The 22814-nt window shown below is 44.1% G+C and overlaps 1 protein-coding gene across 3 annotated transcripts in view; it reads left to right on the top strand.

Moving 5' to 3' along the window:
* Positions 1–22814, top strand: part of CPEB4 (cytoplasmic polyadenylation element binding protein 4) — a 153659-nt gene that overhangs the window by 103552 nt on the left and 27293 nt on the right. For all 3 annotated transcript variants that reach the window (XM_073620603.1, XM_073620602.1, XM_073620604.1), the window contains one exon: positions 10885–11058. In XM_073620603.1, coding sequence (XP_073476704.1) covers positions 10885–11058 — 174 coding nt within the window. The remainder of the gene's footprint in view (positions 1–10884; positions 11059–22814) is intronic.

A 22814-nucleotide genomic window follows, 5' to 3' on the forward strand; every position in this document is an offset into this window, starting at 1 on the left:
CTCTTGTATCTCTTGACCTTCCCTCTTAGATTGTAAGCTCTAAGGAGCAGGGCCCTCTGATTCCTACTGTGTCAAATTGTATTGTATTTGTACTGTCTACCCTCAAGTTGTAAAGCGCTACGTAAACTGTTGGCGCTATATAAATACTGTATAATAATAATAATAATAATGACTGTAGTAGCAGCAACTACTACAGTGATTTTCCACTGGGTTCCCACAGGTATGACTTATACATATTTATATTGGTACAAGCTAATTAGACTAATGTAACTACGGTATTTGATACATCATTTCTGGAGTTCAGCTTTAACAATTCCCACTGCACAGTATGAATTATATGGCATAAAGTGCGCTCTAACACATCAGGAGATCAGTTGGAACTAATCTGCTCCTCCATATGTTTGTCAAAGAAGTAGGAATGTAGGCATTAAAAGATGTGGTTGTTCCTGTGATTTAAGGAACCTCTTGTACATGGGGACAATCATTTAGGATGCACAGGATCTTGAGACACTAGAAAAGTGGGCAAAATAAATACCTGGAAGATATGAACGCAACCTTAAATTCCCTGGTTCCATTCAATGTCCTTATACCTATTTTTACAGCATGGCAAATGAGAGGTTTTATGAAGTTCCATACAAATCATGTGCCGTTCCTACATATATTGAATATTTTAGTTCTACTAGCAGAGGTACCAAAATTGCATCTTATTTAAAGCTGTGAGACATTAATTGTTTATCCTCTTGACACATCACAGGAAGCACCTCCATGGTTAACAGAGGACAGAATTAAAATTAGACTTGAGAAACTTAACATTAATCACCGGGACCAGATGGCTTGCACCTGAGGGTACTTATGGAACTCTGTAAAGTAATTGCCAGACCCTTGTTCCTAATTTTTACTGACCGTCTACTGACTGGAATGGTACCAGCTGATTGGAGAAAAGCCAATGTAGCACTAATATTTAAAAAGGGCCCAGAATACATCCCTGGGAATTACAGACCAGTTAGCCTAACATCAATAGTATGTAAAATCTTGGAGGGGGTGATAAGAGACTATATACAAGATTTTAGTAATGAGAACGGTATCATTAGCAGTAATCAGCATGGATTCATGAAGAATTGTTCTTGCCAAACCAATCTACTAACCTTCTATGAGGAGGTGAGTTGGCAGCTAGATAAAGGAAGGCCCGTAGACGTGGGGACGGAAAGTATTAAGACCCCCTTAAATGTTTCACTCTTTGTTATATTGCAGCCATTTGCTAAAATCATTTAAGTAAATTTTTTTCCTCGTTAATGTACACACAGCACCCCATATTGACAGAAAAACACAGAATTGTTGACATTTTTGCAGATTTATTAAAAAAGAAAAACTGAAATATCACATGGTCCTAAATATTCAGACCCTTTGCTTAGTATTTAGTAGAAGCACCCTTTTGATCTAATACAGCCATGAGTCTTTTTGGGAAAGATGCAACAAGTTTTTCACACCTGGATTTGGGGATCCTCTGCCATTCCTCCTTGCAGATCCTCTCCAGTTCTGTCAGGTTGGATGGTAAACCTGGTGGACAGCCATTTTTAGGTCTCTCCAGAGATGCTCAATTGGGTTTAAGTCAGAGCTCTGGCTGGGCCATTCAAGAACAGTCACGGATTTGTTGTGAAGCCACTCCTGTTATTTTAGCTGTGTGCTTAGGGTCATTGTCTTGTTGGAAGGTAAACCTTCGGCCCAGTCTGAGGTCCTGAGCACTCTGGAGAAGGTTTTCGGCCAGGATATCCCTGTACTTGGCCACATTCATCTTTCCCTCGATTGCAACCAGTCGTCCTGTCCCTGCAGCTGAAAAACACCCCCACAACATGATGCTGCCACCATCATGCTTCACTGTTGGGACTGTATTGGACAGGTGATGAGCAGTGCCTGGTTTTCTCCACACATACCGCTTAGAATTAAGGCCAAAAAGTTCTATCTTGGTCTCATCAGACCAGAGAATCTTATTTCTCACCATCTTGGAGTCCTTCAGATGTTTTTTTTTAGCAAACTCTGTGCGGGCTTTCATGTGTCTTGCACTGAGGAGAGGCTTCCATCGGGCCACTCTGCCATAAAGCCCCGACTGGTGGAGGGCTGCAGTAATGGTTGACTTTCTACAACTTTCTCCCATCTCCCGACTGCATCTCTGGAGCTCAGCCACAGTGATCTTTGGGTTCTTCTTTACCCTTCTCACCAAGGCTCTTCTCCGCCGATAGTTCAGTTTGGCCGGACGGCCAGCTCTAGGAAGGGTTCTGGTCATCCCAAACGTCTTCCATTTAAGGATTATGGAGACCACTGTGCTCTTAGGAACCTTAAGTGCAGCAGAATATTTTTTGTAACCTTGGCCAGATCTGTGCCTTGCCACAATTCTGTCTCTGAGCTCTTCAGACAGTTCCTTTGACCTCTGTTAGCTGTAAGGTCTTGTATAGACAGGTGTGTGGCTTTCCTAATCAAGTCCAATCAGTATAATCAAACACAACTGGACTCAAATGAAGGTGTAGAACCATCTCAAGGATGATCAGAAGAAATGGACAGCACCTGAGTTAAATATGAGTGTCACAGCAAAGGGTTTGAATACTTAGGACCATGTGATATTTCAGTTTTTCTTTTTTAATAAATCTGCAAAAATGTCAACAATTCTGTGTGTTTCTGTCAATATGGGGTGCTGTGTGTACATTAATAAGGGAAAAAAAAGAGTGAAAAATTTAAGTTCTGAATACTTTCCATCCCCTCTGTATCTGGATTTTGCAAAAGCATTTGACACAGTTCCCCATAAACATTTACTGTACAAAATAAGGTCCGTTGGCATGGACCATAGGGTGAGTACATGGATTAAAACTGGCTACAAAGGTGAGTTAAGAGGGTGGTGATAAATGGGGAGTACTCTGAATGGTCAGGGGTAGGTAGGGGGTCCCCCAGGGTTCTGCGCTGGGACCGATCCTATTTAATTTGTTCATAAACGACCTGGAGGATGGGGTAAACAGTTCAATATCTGTATTTGCGGACGATACTAAGCTAAGCAGGGCAATAACTTCTCTGCAGGATGTGGAAAGCTTGCAAAAAGATCTGAACAAATTAATGGGGTGGGCAACTGCATGGCAAATGAGGTTCAATGTAGAAAAATGTAAAATAATGCATTTGGGTGGCAAAAATATGAATGCAATCTATACGCTGGGGGGTGAACCTCTGGGGGAATCTAGGATGGAAAAGGACCTGGGGGTCCCAGTAGATGATAGGCTCAGCAATGGCATGCAATGCCAAGCCGCTGCTAACAAAGCAAACGGAATATTGGCATGCATTAAAAAAGAGGATCAACTCCAGAGATAAAATGATAATTCTCCCGCTCTAAAAAACTCTTGTCCTGCCGCACCTAGAGTATGCTGTCCAATTCTGGGCACCAGTCCTCAGGAAGGATGTACTGGAAATGGAGCGAGTACAAAGAAGGACAACAAAGCTAACAAAGGGTCTGGAGCAAATTAGTTATGAGGAAAGGTTGCGAGCACTGAACATATTCTCTCTGGAGAAGAGACGCTTGAGAGGGGATATGATTTCAATATACAAATACCATACTGGTAACCCCACAATAGGAATAAAACTTTTTCGCAGAAGAGAGCTTAACAAGACTCGTGGCCACTCATTAAAATTAGAAGAAAAGAGGTTTAACCTTAAACTACATAGAGGGTTCTTTACTATAAGAGCGGCAAGGATGTGGAATTCCCTTCCACAGGCAGTGGTCTCACCGGGGGGCATTGATAGTTTCAAGAAACTATTAGATAAGCACCTGAATGACTGCAACATACAGGGATGTACAGTGTAATACTGACATATAATCACACACATAGGTTGGACTTGATGGACTTGTGTCTCTTTTCAAACTCACCTACTATGTAACTATGTGAACAGTAATGACAAATTTAACAAAGGTACAAAAAAAAGTCCTGTATTGGGTGAAAAACACCTGAATAATCATGTCCATGGTACTTCTGCGTCCAGATAACGATAACTACGGTTTAAAGAAAGTACAGTGTTCCAACTACCCCTTCTCATCCTCTGCATTACCATTGCATATTACAGAACCAAAATCATGACTTCTGTCTTCCCACTGGATCCTCATCTGCAGTACGGCTAGGTTGAAATGTGTACATGGCGGAGACTCGCACAAATTCATTCGTGTTTTTTGCAGATGTGCGGTGGGGCCATTTCTTCTTAGTGGCACTCCAACGCAATGTGTGAACATGCGTGCCAAAATGCATAGTGACACAGTACCATGCATTTTGGTGTGACTCAATAAAATAATAATAAAAGGGAGTTGTGTACTTCTTTTGTGAGGTTTGAAGTGAATGGGCTGATGCGTCACGCAAAGTTATGCAAAAACTTGTGCGCACCTTTGCATCTGCATAGGTGTGAACAGAACCTAATATTTCATAGTAATGAGTTGGGTCACCACCTAAGAATCTTCTACAGTCTCAAGAGTGTCCTATTCATTTCTGTGCAATAATTCTGCTCATGCATGACCAGGGTGAGGCATACTGTAAGTTCTGTAGAGGACATAAAGTCATAGCTTGGGGCAAGCCATGGGTGTCTAATCGTGACGTCTGAACATCTGGGGTCTATAAGAAAGCCTGCCATTGCTGACCCCTCCTGAAAATGCTAGTTGACAACAACCATAATGACCCTCTACCACAGGGTTATAGATGATAGATTGGTGGAGGGGTGTATGGGGCTGCCAAAATCTTATATATACATAGAAGAAATATGCAAAATTGCACTGGAATGATCCCCTTGGACTTTAAAGGCAGACAGATATGTGATAGGCAGTAAATTATGTTTAAAAGGCAGTGACGCCACTTTTATTTATACAAAAAAGCGGACAAACCTAGCCCGACATCAATAAAAACAAAATATGCATGTACGTATAATATTGATATACACAAGATTTGCAATATATAAGCAAACCCAGTGGATACAGGTATCGCCATACGCTGCCAGAGTCATACTGTGGTCAGCCCATATAGGTTTCCTGAATCAGCTGACATGTTTCGGAATTGCTACTGTAAATTCCTTCTTCAGGGTTTTTTTTAATTTCTGGGTAATTGACTTCTGAAATATAGACGTAGTTGCTAATAGTCACATTAAAACACACTATATGAGCAAGACCATTGATATCAAGTAATGATTTACGATATAGTCATACTTGATTGGATGGTTGGCGCCAAACGCCGTTAATGGAGCAACTGGAGCAAAAACCTAGGACGATTCTTCGAGGCATCGGCGCGCGGCGTAGACCCGCCCCGGCACATCGCTGGTGTTTCATCAGATTTGGCGAACCATCAGAATATGTAACGGAAGTTACATATAGTTAGTAACATAGTAAGGTTGAATAAAGACACCAGTCCATCCAGTTCAACCTGAGTGAGTGTCTACAATTGTCCCTATCCCTGTACATTGTGTCTCATTAAGATGCTTATCTATTATATCATTATGTATTTAAGGTACCCATATAGCACCGTCAACTTTACGCAACGCTCCACACATTCATCGCACACTCACATTGGTCCCTACCCCCAAGGAGCCCACAATCCAAGGTCCCCAACTCACATTACTATACTAGGGCCAATTTTGGACAGAAGCCAATTTACCTACCAGCATGTCTTTGAAGTGACGTTCCGTCTCCGCCATCTTGCTACATCCCGCACTCCTCCACAGTAAAGATACACTGAGAAGGGGGCAAGCGGACATCTTGTTACTTCCACCGGAGTTTTGCTTTTCACAATTATTTATAACAGTAAATGGAGCTTATATGGTGAAATACAGTATTTAGAAATACGTCAGTCTGTTTACATGTTGAATTATAAAAGCAGCGGTGTTCTATCGGATTAGCAAACCTGTGAGATCAGCAGGTTTGCCGCTGCTTTTACAATTCAACATTTAAACAGTCCGTCGGATTTCTAAATCACCTTATAAACTCAGTTTACTGTTAAATGTGTGAAATGCAAAACTCCGGTGGGTGTAACAAGATGTCTGCTTGCCCCCTTCTCAGTATATCCTTACTGTGGAGGGGTGTGGGGTGTAGCAAGATGGTGGTGACGGAACATCACTTTCGTTACAAATTCTGACGGGTCGCCTTATCTGACGAAACGCCGCCTGGAGGAAACCTTCACTGCAACAACAAAAGCAGTGCGATGGAGGCACAGAGGAGCTCCTCCCCACATTGAGACCCTGGGGACACTTAAATGCAGTTAGCATTGGTATGCCCAACGTGGGTGGAGCCTACCCGCCAGGTGGTGCATGTAGAGACCCCATAGGAAGCAAGCGCATAGGATGGACACCTAGTGAACAGTTGCAGAACTACCAGCCAATATCGATAGAATAACAAAGAGCCACAACATGCATAGTAAAACAATCATATATAACGAAAATAAAATAACATGGGGAAAAAAATAAAATAGACTAAAAATATGAAATAAGTTTAAAAAAAAAAACAGGGTTAGACAAATCCAAGGAGCTAGGTATCCGGTGTTCCTTAAAACCTCTATCTGGCACATACATTTTAAGATGTTTTTTTCTAGTTAACAAAGTTGACTCCTAAAAGGAAAAAAAATCATTCCGACTCCAGGATTGAGCTAGTTCTTGTTATCCATGCAAATATATTCACCCACCGTGGTACCATATTGCTTCAGTATTCTGAGGCACTGACCTGAAAAAAAATGTGTAGATGAGGATTACTGTATTTATTTGCGTATAAGAGGGTAAACTGCCTGCGTGTTATACGCCAATATATATTATTATTATTATACAGGTATTATAAAGCGCCAACAGTTTACGCAGCTCTTTACAACATTAGGGAGGACAGTACAAGTACAATACAATTCAATACAGGAGGAATCAGAGGGCCCTGCTCGTTAGAGCTTACAATCTAGGATATATTTTTTTGTTTACCAACGTGGGGGGCAGGGATAGGGCGGTCCGTCCTGGGTGCCACTCATTGTGGGGGGGGGGGGGGGGGTGTCCAGGCTGGCTGCTCTGCCTCTTGGCCCTGGGACAGCGCTGCCAGCATACTATAAAGTTAAGAAAACATTACTGCCAGTCCTTTCTCATACACCGATCCTCCTGTGTGTCACTCTCAATGTAAATGGAAGCCTCTAAATACCTCAATTAACGCAGATCTCCTCCTCCCGCTCTGCCTCCTCCTCGAGTGTAGCTTTTGATTTGCGGAGGACAGCGGTCATGTGACCGTCAATGAAACACCAGAGGAGAGCATTCACATGACCGGGTCCACAAAAGAGCGGCGTTAATTGAGGTATTTAGAAGCTTCAATTTACGACAGTGACACAGGAGGAGTGGTGTATAAGAGGTTGACAGTGATGTTTTCTAAACTTTAGAGTATGCTGGCAATGCTGTCCCAGGAGACTGGGAGTGCAGGGGGACATTATAATGAAAGAAGGCTGCGTAATTTGCAGGGAAAGGAGTCTGTGTACTTTGCAGTGAGTCTGTGTACCGTGCAGGGGGCTGTGGAAAGTTTTTTCCCTGAAACTTCCCTCTTAAAGTTAGGGTGCATGTTATACTCCAATTTAATAAACTACTGTATATATACCGTATATACTCGAGTATAGGTCAAGATTTTCAGCCCTTTTTTTTGGGCTGAAAGTGCCCCCCTCGACTTATACTCGATCACGCTGATCATGCAGACAGATGGCGGCCAGCGTGTGCTATTACTATTTGGCAGCCAATTACTGTTCAAAAGCCGCACCTCCTCCTCGTCTGTGATAGGCAGAAAACTCAATTTCCCAGCAATCAGAGTACAGCCTATCACGGACATTCTCTCATCCTCGTCCGCGGTATGAGGATGAGAGAATGTCCGTGATAGGCTGACCGCTGACTGCTGGGAAATGGAGTTTTCTGCCTATCACGGACGAGGAGGAGGCACGGCTTTTGAACAGTTAATGGCCGCCGAATAGTAATAGCACACACTGATTGGAGGCCTGCACAGGACACAGGTAGGATACAGACACATGCACATATACACATGACACATGCACATATACACAGGACACATGATACATGCACATATACACAGGACACATGCACATATACACAGGACACATGACATATGCACATATACACAGGACACATGCACAGGACACCGGGAGGTATACAACTCCAGATGGGCATTGTTGACCCTCTTTTTCCACTTAAAGTAGCTGCTGCATTTCTCACCCTCGTCTTATACTCGGGTCAATAAGTTTTTCCCATTTTTTTTGTGGTAAATTAGGGCCTCGACTTATACTCGGAACGACTTATACTTGAGTGTATATATATATATATATATATGTATATATATATGTGTGTGTGTGTGTGTATAAATATATGTGTGTATAAATATATACGCGGATTAATTTTCTGATCTGCATGCTTGTTCTAGACTGGATAAGTATTAAATCCAGTGGGTCGGTAGAACAACCTGGTATCTAACATCTGCATAGGAAAATGAGTAATGGCGATCCCTGTATTGTTCTCATATTAGTGTGTATGATGCAGAAGTCTGTTCTGCATTTGTTTTGCTGCATATGCTCCTTTAAAGCATTGGCCATTGCATAGATAAAGGTTTTCGTGTAATGGTGAATTAGCAATGCTTCAAGGTATTATCCTTTGGTATGGAGTTGTTAGTAGAGCATTGTGTATACTGAGCAATGTGTTTTTGTTTTGTGTTTTTTTTGTGGCCCCCTATCTGACATGGAAACCTGTGCCTTTTTTTTTTTTTCCCTGTGGTTTGTAAATATTTACTCTTGGATCCCATCAGACCAGACCTGTTTGCATTAGACTCTACTAATGTCTGTTAATATCGTACAAGACATCAGACTGGCAGAATTCTCATACACTCGGTACTTCTAGCATGCAGATGAGAACTTTCCCTTAGTGAAAAAGGGATGTTTGGTCTGTCAGAGTATCTTCGTGGTGTGATAAGCCATACACTTTCACTTTTTTTCCTCAGTTATTCCAGTTACTTTGCTTTTATTATAATTTAAAGAAGACCGGTTCTATCCATTATAATATATAAAGACAGGTTGTACCCATTATAATATATAAAGAAAACCAGTTCTATCCATTCTAATCTACTGTATGAAGAAGACCGATTCTATCCATTATATAAAGAAAAGTTCTGTCCATTTATAATCTATAAAAAAGACGAGTGCTGTCAATTTTATAATATATAAAGACGACCAGTTCTGTCCATTATAATATAAAAGAAAACGAGTTCTGTCCATTTATAATATATAAATTAGACCAGTTCTGTCCATTAGAATATATAAAGACAACCAGTTCTGCCAGTTATAATATATAAAGACGGCTGGTTCTATCCATTTACAATATATGAAAACGACCGGTTCTGTCCGTATTTTATATATATAGAGAGAGAGAGAGAGATTATTCCCTTTTTCTATGTGCACACATAAATTTTCTTTTTCAGCAAGGTCAGGGCCCCATTCACTGTTCGACAGTTGTTGCAAGCATGGGCAATTGATCTGCCAGTGTATGTCTTGTATGCGGTATAATGACTTGCTTAGATCCACATGTCCTTGTTTGGATTTCTTCATGTTTTGGTTTTGATGGCACCACTTTTCACTTTAGCAAAAATAATCTAATTGGTGGGTATAAGATCAGGCTTTTCCTGCAGGAACAGACAATTTGCTGTGATTTTTGCTTAACACATTAGGAAATTTTATTTAAATGAAGGGTAATACTAAAAAAACGTAGATTGTTTGTTATAAAAGGTCACTGTCAAAACATAAAATGAAAATAAAAGAACAGTGACTTGTGTCCTAAATGTTGATTAATGCACGTGCAGAAAAACCCTAAGAGGAATTTGTCTCAAGGAATGCATACCAAATACATTCTGGCGCTTGTAGCTCTCTGGTTTATTTTAAATCTGGTTGTTACTACTAGTCTGAGACAGTCCTTTTTATAAATAAGGTTCTGCATGTTTTTCCTGTGCTTGCACAGGTTTCCTCAGGGTTCTCCGCTTTCTTCTTGCACTCCAAAGACAATCCTGCACCAATTGGCCCTAGTATATATGTGCATGTAAGGTAAGGATCTTAGACTGTAAGCTCCTTGAGGGCAGGAACTGATGTAAAAGTACAGTAAGTAAAGTGCTTCATAAAGCCCAACTGGAACCAGCCAACTTTCGAAACATGTGTACCACTGTCTAACAGAAGCTGGTCTAACAACCGGATTCTGTTGAAACGGTCTTGTTGGAAAACCAGCATTCCCTCAGCCGCTGCAGTTAATGGCTGCAAGCACTGATCTGTGTATTCTGGCGGGGGATCAGTGTACCCAGCGTAATATGTTGCCACTATATAAATGCCTATAATAAGATAATCGGCTTCATATTTTTGAGTAGATGGGTTAAAGTGGACCTGATTTAATTCATCTCTGTTTTGCCAAAATAGTCACATGGCAAGCATTTTATTTATTAATGTTGCACTTTCCGCCAGCAGTGGATACTGCAGAAGGACTGGGAAAGCAGTTGCACAGTAGGGGTTTTGTGTGGGCCAAACATGTTATACCAGGGATATGCAATTAGCGGACCTCCAGCTGTTGCAAAACTACAAGCCCCATCGTGCCTCTGCCTCTGGGTGACATGCTGTCAAACATGTGGCTGTCAGAGTCTTGCTATGCCTCATGGGAATTGTAGTTCTGCAACAGCTGGAGGTCCGCTAATTGCATTGTCACATCGTGGAAAAGTACTAGTGCTACATTTCATAATGGCAAAAAATAAAAATACTCACTCTCTCTATGGTTAGAGCTTGCAAATATTATTTTTTTGTTTGCATTCAATAAACTTTCCATTTTTATGTTTTCTAGGCCAGTCCTCTCTATTTCCAATGGAAGATGGCTTTTTGGATGATGGTCGAAGTGATCAAACTTTGCACAGCGGTTTGGGGTCTCCTCACTGTTTTCCACACCAGAATGGGGAAAGAGTGGAACGATATTCCCGCAAAGTATTTGTTGGTGGCCTACCACCTGACATAGATGAAGGTGAGAACCCTCTACAAACATTTTTGCATATTGCTACAACTTGCGGTCTTGTCTTATTGATTTGATCACCAATATGTTCACTAAAGTTCTTTAATACCTCCATGCAGTTTAAAGCCTTGTTTTCTTTCTCGAACATCACGGGACACAGAGCCACAGTAATTACTGATGGGTTATATAGGTATCACTGGTGATTGGACACTGGCACACCCTATCAGGAAGTTCAACCCCCTATATAATCCCTCCCCCTTGCAGGGATACCTCAGTTTTTACGCCAGTGTCTTAGGTGATGGACGTGTAAATTTGTCCTGTGCTGAGCTCCAAAGGGAATATCCTGATATCCTATACTGGGGCAAGCCAGGCGAACCGGATCCATTCAAAGTGTCTTTTCATGGCCGAATTGAATGGTACCCGGACCTCGTGTCCGAAGAAACGAGGTTTTACCCGTAATGCTTCTCTTTTTAGAGAGCTGGACCCCGCAGATCAGAAAATGGCTTTAAACTTCCTAATTTCTGGCGAGGTGCTTTACGGTCCCAGAACTGTTGGATCCCCCTACTGATGGGGGCCCCAGTCTCTGACGGTTTTTTCAAACGGAGCCCACCGTGAGAGGTGAAGATTGGGTCTGTGTAAACAGCACCCTGCGGCTGGATAAGGTAAGAGGAGATTCCTTAGAATTTTTGAGTTCTAGTGGCTTTTCTCCTTTAAGGTAAATGCATGCTATGCCTATTGTGACCACCGGGGGCTGCCAAGAGCACAAACCTATACATGCTGACTCTGTCTCAGGTGTTGTAATCGCTGTTTATGTCCCAGCATATCAAGCAGGCTGCAAACAGGTAAGGTGGAAAGGGGGATTTCTCATGTTTGAATGTTCCCCCCCAGGCTAGAGAGGGGCCACAGGGGTCTAGAAAGTGGTTATACCACCCGGGCTCTGCGGCCTAATGGCCACCATCTCTCAAGATAGCCGTTCAGGCAGATCTTGTTACCAGCCTCCCTCCCCCCCCCCCATCCCCAGCCTTTCTCCGGAAGCATGACAGGAGAGTCGGCAGCGCGGGAAGCACTCGTTTTTTTCAAAACTCGAGGGGGGGGGGGGGCGGTAGAGGAGGGGGCGGGATGTCAGCACAGAGTGTTTAGACTCCCACTCAGGCCAGCTGCAGGCTATTAAAGGCACTCTGTACAGGTGCACTCAGCCTTCTGAGAGACACAGAGCTGACGGTCGCATGTAAGGTGGGACACAGGCATTCTCCTAGGCAGCATTTACTGAAGTAACACCAGACTGAGCATTGGGTAGCAAGGCTTTTAGCCAGACTACATCGCTCAGCGGGCAGTGTTCATTTGTATACCTCACACCTTGTTGCTTTGCACTATGGGTAGAAGAGGTTCAAGCACCCCAGGAACCAGAGACACTAGGGGATCTCGTTCAGGTTCTGAGGGCCCCCTGTCGGCAGCATCCTCCCCCCCTAAAGATGGGCCAGGGACGGCTAGCCAGGGAGAGCCATCAGGGTCAGGGGCTACACCTGCTTCTGGCACTTCAGCCCCTGTATATATTACACAAGAGGTTTTTTCCTCAACCATTAATGGTCTAGAGGAAAGATTAATGGCCGTGATTACGTCTTCACTCAGTGGAAGAAAACGCACTAGGCTTTCCTCTGTTCCCCAAGACCCTCAGACTGAGGAGCTCTGGGATAAAGGAGATGAATCCCTTTCAGAGGATCGGGATGGGATGGATGATTCCTCTTCGGAGGATTCAGGTGGAGAGGGACCCTCTGCGACTTCCCAAGAGGAGAAAGTCTTAGTGCAGATCCTCACTGGATTGGTCCGCTCCACATTTAAGTTGCCCATACCTGAAACTGCTAAAGAATCCTCTTCTGCTTTGGGGTCACTGAAACCTTTCCAAGCAGCACATGCTTTTCCTGTTCATACTTTTCTTGAAAAGCTTATTTATTCTGAGTGGGATCACCCAGACAAACGTTTTTTTCCGCTGAGAAAGTTTTCAACACTTTATCCGATGGAAGAAAAGTTTATTAAAATGTGGGGAATACCGGCTATTGATGCCGCCATTTCCTCCGTAAATAATAGCCTGACTTGTCCTGTAGACAATGCTCAGATGCTCAGGGATCCTGTAGATAAAAGGATGGAATCCCTATTGAAGGATGTTTTCTCCTTAGCAGGATCAGTGGCCCAACCTGCAGTAGCAGCGATTGGAGTCTGTCAATACTTAAGAGACCATGTTAAGCAGGTCATCAAAGTATTACCTGAACAGCAGGCCCAGGGGTTTGCTAACCTTCCAGTGGCCTTATGCTTTGTGGTTGACGCCATTAGAGATTCTATCGTGCAAACCTCCCGTCTTTCACTGGGGTTGGTGCATATACGTAGAATCCTATGGTTGAAAAATTGGTCAGCCGAAGCACCATGTAAGAAGCTACTGGCTGGGTTTCCATTTCGTGGTGCAAGGTTGTTTGGAGAGGACTTGGATAACTATATCAAGAGAATCTCTTGTGGGAAAAGCACTCTCTTACCTGTCAAGAAGAAGAGTAAGCGTCCCTCTTTCAAACGGACTCTTTCCCCAGCGCCGGGGGCTTCAGCCTCCAGGCAGTCTCGACGGCCGCCTCCATCGGGGTCCAGAGACAAGAGTCTACCCCAGGGACAAAAGAAGTCCTGGGGAAAGAAGCCTACTAGGCAAAACACTAAGACCTCTGCATGAGGGGGCGCCCCCGCTCACTCGAGTGGGGGGAAGACTGCGACAGTTCTCAGAGCTCTGGCACGAGGACTTCCAGGACAGATGGGTAGTCTCCACGGTAACCTTAGGTTACAAGCTGGAGTTTCAGGAATTCCCTTCTCCTCGGTTCCTCAGATCAAATGTTCCCAGAGACCCAGAGAAGAAGCAGTCACTCCTTCTAGCGTTAGAGCGACTTTTGTCGCAGGAGGTCATTATGATAGTTCCCGCAAAGGACCAGGGATTGGGCTTCTATTCCAACCTTTTTACGGTCCAAAAGCCAAATGGGGATGTCAGGCCCATTTTGGACTTAAGGGATCTGAACTGATTCCTAAGGATTCAATCCTTCCGCATGGAATCAATTCGAACAGTAGTTCCCACCCTGCAGGGAGGAGAATTTCTGGCATCAATAGACATCAGAGATGCATATCTGCATGTGCCCATTTTTCCTGCTCATCAGAAGTTTCTGCGCTTCGAGGTAGGAGGGCGCCATTTCCAGTTTGTGGCTCTGCCTTTTGGGATAGCCACTGCACCTCGAGTGTTCACAAAGATCTTGGCTCCTCCTCTGGCCAGATTAAGGGCTCAGGGTATAGCTGTCATAGCATACCTAGACGACCTGCTCTTGATAGACCGGTCGGTAGCCTCTTTGAATGGAAACTTGAGGACCACGGTCGGGTATCTAGAACACCTGGGTTGGATCCTCAACTTAGAAAAGTCTTTCCTAAAACCAGTAAGAAGACTGGAGTATTTAGGTCTGATTATAGATACAAGTCAGGAGAAAATATTTCTACCCCAGGCAAAGATCACTGCTTTGAGAGAGCTGATTCTGACAGTAAGGACCAAGAAGGGTCCCTCAGTCCGCCTTTGTATGAGGCTACTAGGGAAGATGGTGTCTTCATTCGAAGCAGTTCCCTATGCTCAGTTTCACTCAAGAATGCTGCAACACAGTATTCTGTCGACCTGGAACAAGAAGGTTCAGGCATTAGACTTTCTGATGCACCTGTCGCATGCGGTGCGTCAGAGCCTCAATTGGTGGCTCATACCCGAAAACCTGCAGAAGGGGAAATCCTTTCTACCGGTTATCTGGACGGTGGTAACAACAGATGCCAGTCTGTCAGGTTGGGGAGCAGTTCTGGAACAGGCTGCGGTCCAAGGGGTATGGTCCAAGACAGAGAGGACCTTACCCATCAACATTCTGGAGATCCGGGCGATACATCTAGCTCTAAAGCCTGGACTACAGGGTTGTCCGGTCAGGATCCAGTCCGACAATGCCACAGCAGTGGCTTATGTCAATCATCAGGGAGGCACCCGGAGCCGAGCTGCTCAAAAAGAGGTGAACCAGATCTTAGTCTGGGCAGAGATGCATGTGCCATGCATATCGGCAGTTTTCATCCCGGGAATAGAGAATTGGCAGGCGGACTATCTAAGTCGCCAGCAGTTACTTCCAGGGGAATGGTCTCTGCATCCCGACGTCTTTTGGGCCATATGCCAAAGATGGGGGGTTCCAGATGTAGATCTCTTTGCATCCCGATTCAACAAAAAGATAGACAGATTTGTGGCAAGGACAAAAGATCCTCTTGCATGCGGGACGGATGCATTGGTGATTCCGTGGCATCGGTTCTCACTGATTTACGCATTCCCGCCTATTCTGCTACTACCACGACTCCTTCGCAGGATCAGGCAGGAAAGGAAGTCGGTACTTCTGGTGGCCCCCGCTTGGCCCAGAAGGACTTGGTATGCAGAAATAGTAAGGATGACGGTGGGTTCCCCGTGGACCCTACCGGTACGCCCAGACCTGTTATCTCAGGGTCCAGTGTTCCATCCTGCCTTACAAACGCTAAATTTGACGGTTTGGCTATTGAGACCCACGTTCTGAAGAGTCGTGGGCTCTCAGGTCCTGTCATATCTACCTTGATTAATGCAAGGAAGCCAGCTTCCAGGATGATTTATCATAGAGTCTGGAAGGCTTATATAACCTGGTGTGAATCCAGAGGTTGGCATCCCAGGAAATATGTCATAGGTAGAATCCTTGATTTTCTACAGATGGGATTAGAGATGAAGCTGGCCTTGAGTACCATCAAGGGCCAGGTTTCTGCTTTATCAGTATTATTTCAGCGGCCACTTGCTTCGCATTCTTTGGTCCGAAACTTTATGCAGGGGGTGATGCGTCTTAATCCTCCGGTTAAAGCGCCCCTAAACCCCTGGGACTTGAATTTGGTCCTGGCTGTGTTACAGAAACAGCCTTTTGAACCAATAAGTCAGATTCCTTTGGTCTTGTTGACAAGGAAATTAATTTTTCTGGTGGCCATCTCTTCTGCTAGAAGAGTATCAGAATTAGCAGCTCTTTCCTGTAAGGAGCCTTATTTGATTATACACAAGGATAGAGTGGTACTACGCCCTCATCCTAGTTTTTTACCGAAGGTGGTTTCTGATTTTCATTTAAACCAAGACATTGTTCTACCTTCCTTTTTTCCAGATCCCTGTTCTCCGGAAGAGAGATCTCTACATTCGTTGGATGTAGTAAGAGCAGTTAAGGCCTATCTAGGGGCAACTACTCAGATCCGCAAGACGGATGTTTTGTTTGTGCTGCCAGAGGGTCCCAATAGAGGACAGGCAGCGTCAAAAGCTACCATTTCTAAATGGATTCGACAGTTGATCATTCAAGCTTACGGTTTGAAACAGAAGATTCCTCCGTTTCAGATCAGGGCACATTCCACAAGGGCTATTGGTGCTTCTTGGGCAGTGCATCACCGGGCCTCTATGGCCCAAATCTGCAAGGCCGCAACATGGTCTTCAGTTCATACATTCACCAGATTCTATCAGGTGGATGTGAGAAGGCATGAGGATATCGCCTTTGGGCGTAGTGTGCTGCAGGCAGCGGTACAGGGTCCTCAGGTCTGATTGCACCCTACTTGGTCGTGGTTCCCCCCCCTCAGGTAGCATTGCTCTGGGACATCCCATCAGTAATTACTGTGGCTCTGTGTCCCGTGATGTTCGAGAAAGAAAATAGGATTTTTTAAAACAGCTTACCTGTAAAATCCTTTTCTTTCGAAGGACATCACGGGACACAGAGGTCCCGCCCCTCTTCTAATACACTATATTGCTTGGCTACAAAACTGAGATATCCCTGCAAGGGGGAGGGATTATATAGGGGGTTGAACTTCCTGATAGGGTGTGCCAGTGTCCAATCACCAGTGATACCTATATAACCCATCAGTAATTACTGTGGCTCTGTGTCCCGTGATGTCCTTCGAAAGAAAAGGATTTTACAGGTAAGCTGTTTTAAAAAATCCTATTTTTTCAACCACTTAAATACAGGGCACTTATACACCTTCCTGCCCAGACCAATTTTCAGCTTTCAGCACTGTCGCAGTTTGAATGATAATTGCGCGGTCATCCAACACTGTACCCAAACTAAATTTTTATCATTTTATTCCCACAAATAGAGCTTTCTTTTGGTGGTATTTGATCACCTCTGCGATTTTTTTATTTTTTGCTAAACAAATAAAAACAGACCGAAAATTTTGAAAAAAATAAAAGTTTTGCTTTTTTTCTGTTAAAAAAAATTTGTAAATAAGTAAGTTTTCTCTTTCACTGATGGGCACTGACAGGCACTGATGGGTGGCACTGATATGCAGCACTGATGGGCATTGATAGGCGGCACTGATGGGCAATCATGGGTGGCACTGGTTGGCACTGATGGGCACTGATAGACGACACTGGGCACTGAAAGGCGGCACTGCTAGGGTGGCACTGATAGGCGGCACTGATGGGCACTGATAGGCGGCACTGATATGAGGCACTGATAGGCATCCCTGGTGGCACTAGCAGTGGTAGGCATTGGAGTGGGCACTGATTGGCAGCTGCCTGGGCACTGATTGGCAGCTGCCTGGGCACTGATTGGCAGCTGCCTGGGCACAGATTGGCAGCTGTCTGGGCACATAGTGGTATTTCCCTGGGGGTCTAGGGGCATACCTGGTGGTCCAGTGTGGATGGCTTCACTGGTGGTCCTGGGCGGGATCCAAGGGGGGCTGTGCTGATAAACAATCAGCACAGACCCCCCCCCTGTCAGGAGAGCAGCCGATCGGCTCTCCTCTACTCGCGTCTGTCAGACGCGAGTGAGGAAAAGCCGATCACTGGCTCTTCTTATTTACATCGTGATCAGCCGTGATTGGACATGGCTGATCACGTGGTAAAGAGTCCCCGTCAGAGACTCTTTACCTAGATCGGTGTTGCAGGGTGTCAGACTGACACCCCGCAACAACGATCGCCGCGATGCGCGCCCCCAGGGGCGCGCAGCGGCTCGATATCCTGATCACGTCATATGACGTCCGGTCAGGAATATCAAACCACTTTGCCGCCGTCATTTGGTAATAGGGCGGGCGGCAAGTGGTTAAACTGAAATTAGATGACCTTACTTTTACACATTGGAGGCATGATGATGTTCTGTTAGGAAAGCTAATGAAGGATTGTTATGAACACTGTAGTAGAGTAAATGGACAGTTTATGGTGCTGGAATCTGGAGCAGAGGTGACAACTCCCTGCAGTGGTTCTAAAAGTGTTTAAAATTATATATGTTTGTCTATGCAGGGCAGAATAACCGGTTCACTTTAATGCTGACCTCCACAGACACACACATACTTTCTTTTTTTCATTGCCAATCTTTCCCCCAATTGTCTTCCAGGACAGCCACCTGAGAGACCTTGGCTCCTCCCCTCTGTAGGAAACACTGTGCCAGCCTTCTTTAGATTTCCTCCTCCCCTGTTGGCTCCTCAGTTATGTGTTTCCTCCAGAGGGGAGACACCACCTGTAACCAAGCCAGGAGAGCCAGGGAGGCTCAGGCAGAAAGGCCTGAAAGGGGGCAGAGGCTCTTTGGACAGGCCAGGTAAAACGTAAAAATACCAAAAAAAAACTGCGCTATATACATAAATGTGAAAAAAATATTAAATGCAATAAATAACACATAAATGACATTAATATCAAATCAGTGTTTTGAATTGATAATAAAATTCAATTGCTAAGATGCACTAAATATATAGATGCAAAAAAAATTGAAAAATGCAATGTGCACACACATATGTGATAATGATATCAAACCAGTGTTTTTAAACTATTGGCAAAATTCATAAGTATACTAAAAAGCAAAAAGAGTCCCTTGATACTTCTCCATAAGATCCCAGTGAAATATGGAAAGCAAGTACACCCTGCAAAGTGAACCTCCACTAACAGTCAAATGCGCTTACCAGATGGGAAGCGCAGATAGGCACAACTAGGACAACTTCCCGATAGGGCTGCAAGGCAATGGAGATAATCCCCCAGGTATTCCTGTATATAGTGGGCATATGGACTAGACCCCGGTGTGCTGTCTATGACCTCTCTCCATATAGCGTGGCTCCGATCAGTCAGCAACCCCAGTTAAGAACAAAGGAATGGAAGAAGGGCAACCATAGTGTAAATCCGGTAAAAAAGTTTATTCAAAATGCAATAAAACACTTACAGAATAGCGGTGGATTAAAGCGGGGGTACACCCACACCGCCAAAAAAAAAAAATATTAAAAGCCAGCAGCTACAAATACTGCAGCTGCTGACTTTTAATACATGGCCACTTACCTGTTCCAGGGTCCAGCGATGTCGGCAGGGGACGCCAAGAACCTGCTCGGTTCTTGGCAGCTGCCGCCGCCATCCTAGGTGAGGGAATCAGGAAGTGAAGCGTTGCAGCTTCACTTCCCGGTTCCCTACTGCGCATGCGCGAGTCCCAAGTGGTCCCCGCTCTCTCATGGGAGCTGTGTGTTCCCAGCAGACAGCGCGGTGGGGACGGGAAGTGGCATAAACTCCCATGGGAGTCTGTGCCGGAAGTGGGTGCAAATACCTGTCTTAGACAGGTATCTGCACCCCCCCCCCTATAAGGGGCCAAATGTGACACTGGAGGGGGGGAGGGTTCCGAAAAGCGGAAGTTCCATTTTTGTGTGGAGCTCCGCTTTAAGAGAGCAAACGCCGGCCGGCAAGCGAGCGCCCGTTCGTGGTGAGTGGCGATGACGTCAGAGCGTCACCCTCCCGACGTACGTTTCATCTGTCACTGACGTCGTCTGGTTGCAGGGTGTACTTGCTTTCCATATTTCACTGGGATCTTATGGAGAAGTATCAAGGGACTCTTTTTGCTTTTTAGTATACTTATGAATTTTGCCAATAGTTTAAAAACACTGATTTGATATCATTATCACATATGTGTGTGCACATTGCATTTTTAAATTTTTTTTGCATCTATATATTTAGTGCATCTTAGCAATTGAATTTTATTTTATTATCAATTCAAAACACTGATTTGATATTAATGTCATTTATGTGTTATTTATTGCATTTAATTTTTTTTCACATTTATGTATATAGCGCAGTTTTTTTGGTATTTTTCTGTTTATTGTGAATATTTCACGGTTGAACTGCTGCTTAGCTTGGGGGGTTTCTCTATGGTAGCGCAGTGTTTTTTATGTTTGTTTAGGTAAAACGTACCTGGTGAAGATCGCCACCCCGCATCCCTGAGAGCAGATGGAGGTCGGGGTGCTCCGGTTTTCACTACCGAGTGCGGTAGATGGAAGTGCAGGCCCAGTTAGCGGTTCCGGACCGACAGCAGCACACAGTAGTGCAGAGACTACGCCAGGCTCTAGGACCGCATGGAAGCCGGGTGATGTCACGTCCGGCAGAAGGGGCGGGCACTTCCGGTTGACTCGCGGCTTCCTAGTTCCGGCCGCTGGTCCTCCTTAGTTGGAAGTACTAATGCCTTGTTTCCACTGAGCGGATCGGTTCGGATCGGTACAGTTTGAATGGCCTAGAATGGTCCAGTCTATTCTGGTGAGCATTTCCACTGCAAGTGGGACCACAAGGGGCCATACGGGGTTTAGAAAAAATGCCTCAGCATAGCACAGCAGAGGGTTTTCTGTCAGCCAATCAGTGGAATGTATTGTAGCTCCGCCCTAACCGAACCGTTCCATTTTCTATGGCCCCACATCTGAAGCAGGACCCTGAATGGAGCGGTACGGTTCGGTTGTATGGGCCGCTTTCATAATGGAAACACCCAAAATAGCGTACCGTACCGAACCGATCCGCTCAGTGGAAACGAGGCATAAGTATATAATTGTAGTGACAGTACAAAAAAAATTACCTGTTGATCTGCCAGAAATGGATTTGTTGAACTAGGGACATTTTTTTCAACCTGATTAACTGTGTAACTATGTAAAATACACCAAACTCCTAAGCCCTGCTGTGTAACTATGTAAAATACACCAAACTCCTAAGCCCTGCTGTGTAACTATGTAAAATACACCAAACTCCTAAGCCCTGCTGTGTAACTATGTAAAATACACCAAACTCCTAAGCCCTGTTGTGGACATTTTTTGTGGACTGAGTGGTGTTTGACTTGCCCAGTTGTTTTTTTGCTAAACTATTCCAACCCTCCCGCTCTGCTAAACTCTAGGACATAGAGGCTAATTATTCTGTAGTCTGGGATAGGAACTAGAAAACAAATTGGACTTCTCGAGATAACACCGGGAGTTGCAGATGACAGCTCTGTGTTTCTGACATAGTCAGCATTTTTATTTTACACTTATTAAACACATAACAGAACTCTTTCAATTATATATTTAGTAGACCAAAAGGGAGCAAATAAGAAAAGTTAATTGCAAGGGATTCCGTACACTTTTTTTTTTTTTTACAGCAAACCTGTACAGCCATGAATGGACAAATCCCAGGTTTACGTTAAGAAGTTTGCACATGAGACCTGTCAGAATGCCTCTATGCGTGGTTATGTCCTTAATATAGTATTTCTTATGCATAGAGATAGGATGGCTTGCTTTAGAAATACTTATAGTTTATAGAATCTGTTCTATAATTTTGTGGCCGTGGAAAAATACATAACCAATTACACATGAATGGTTGTTAAGTTGATTAAACACAATACGTCCTCACTTTATTGTCCCCCATGGTAAAGCAGCACTAACATCACAGCTTTCTCCTTGGAAAAGCAAATGCTAGAAAATGTCTTTTGTGTGTATACAATGGTAGAGACTGTATTTGTTCTACCTGATTAGCAGGTTAGACGACATGACAAGAAAAGGCTTCATTAACATATCTAGAGATTTCAAAATCTAATTTGCCTTCGTTAATAGAATTCCCATATCTCAGGAGGGAGAAAAGCGCTGGCAAAGAACCATGAAACTGAAGAGCTTGTTTGAAATAGTTCTCCATTTTTGTTGTTTGGCCAGAGAATTGTAATCAGACAATCGCAATCAATCTTTATGTCACTCTTACACTTTATAGGCTGATATCAGGTGGGCAATTTGGTAGCAGAGGTTAATCGCTGCTGCATATCGCTAATGCGGGTGATGCAGCTAGCCTCCCTTGCTGGAGATAGTACATCAACATTGAGTTTTGCTCTGCTACAAATCAGTCTCCTTCAGTGATTAAAGCAACATTCAATAGCAATGCGTTAAGAAGGATTGTTGTAATAAAACGCAGCAAACTGTGAAAAAAAAGCGATTGTTGCTAGCAATTTTGCCACCGCAGTAAAACTTGGCTTAATTTCGATCACTGAGCACACTAGCAATGTTAAGAGTTTGTGCAATGCACATGTTTGTGGTGCAGCTTTTTCAGGGCTGAAAGAGGCAGTGCGGAGGAGACATATCGCCTCTGCATTATCTGGCAAATGATTCTGAAGACTTCTTCCTTACCTCTGATGTTAAGTATTCTTGCCTGGGAATGTCACAAGGGGTACAGGGTCGGTGTCAAGAGCAACCTCTGCAATCCTTAATCATACTGTACTGGATCTGTTATTTTTATATTTTACACACACTTTCTTTGTCAAAATTGCCTCAACAAGCCTTTTAATAGGGTCTTCTGCCACCCCCTGGCCCCATAGAGGTCATATAGGCTGCTGTGGCTATTGTTACTATATTAATAGCAAGATACCAGGTGCTACTACCCATTCAATTCATGTGAAACATCGGAGAGCTTGCAGGTGCCTGATCAATAATCGCACAACTGTAAGTGATCTGCA

Source organism: Aquarana catesbeiana, linkage group LG03 (assembly GCF_042186555.1).
Source record: "Aquarana catesbeiana isolate 2022-GZ linkage group LG03, ASM4218655v1, whole genome shotgun sequence".
Taxonomy (NCBI): domain Eukaryota; kingdom Metazoa; phylum Chordata; class Amphibia; order Anura; family Ranidae; genus Aquarana; species Aquarana catesbeiana.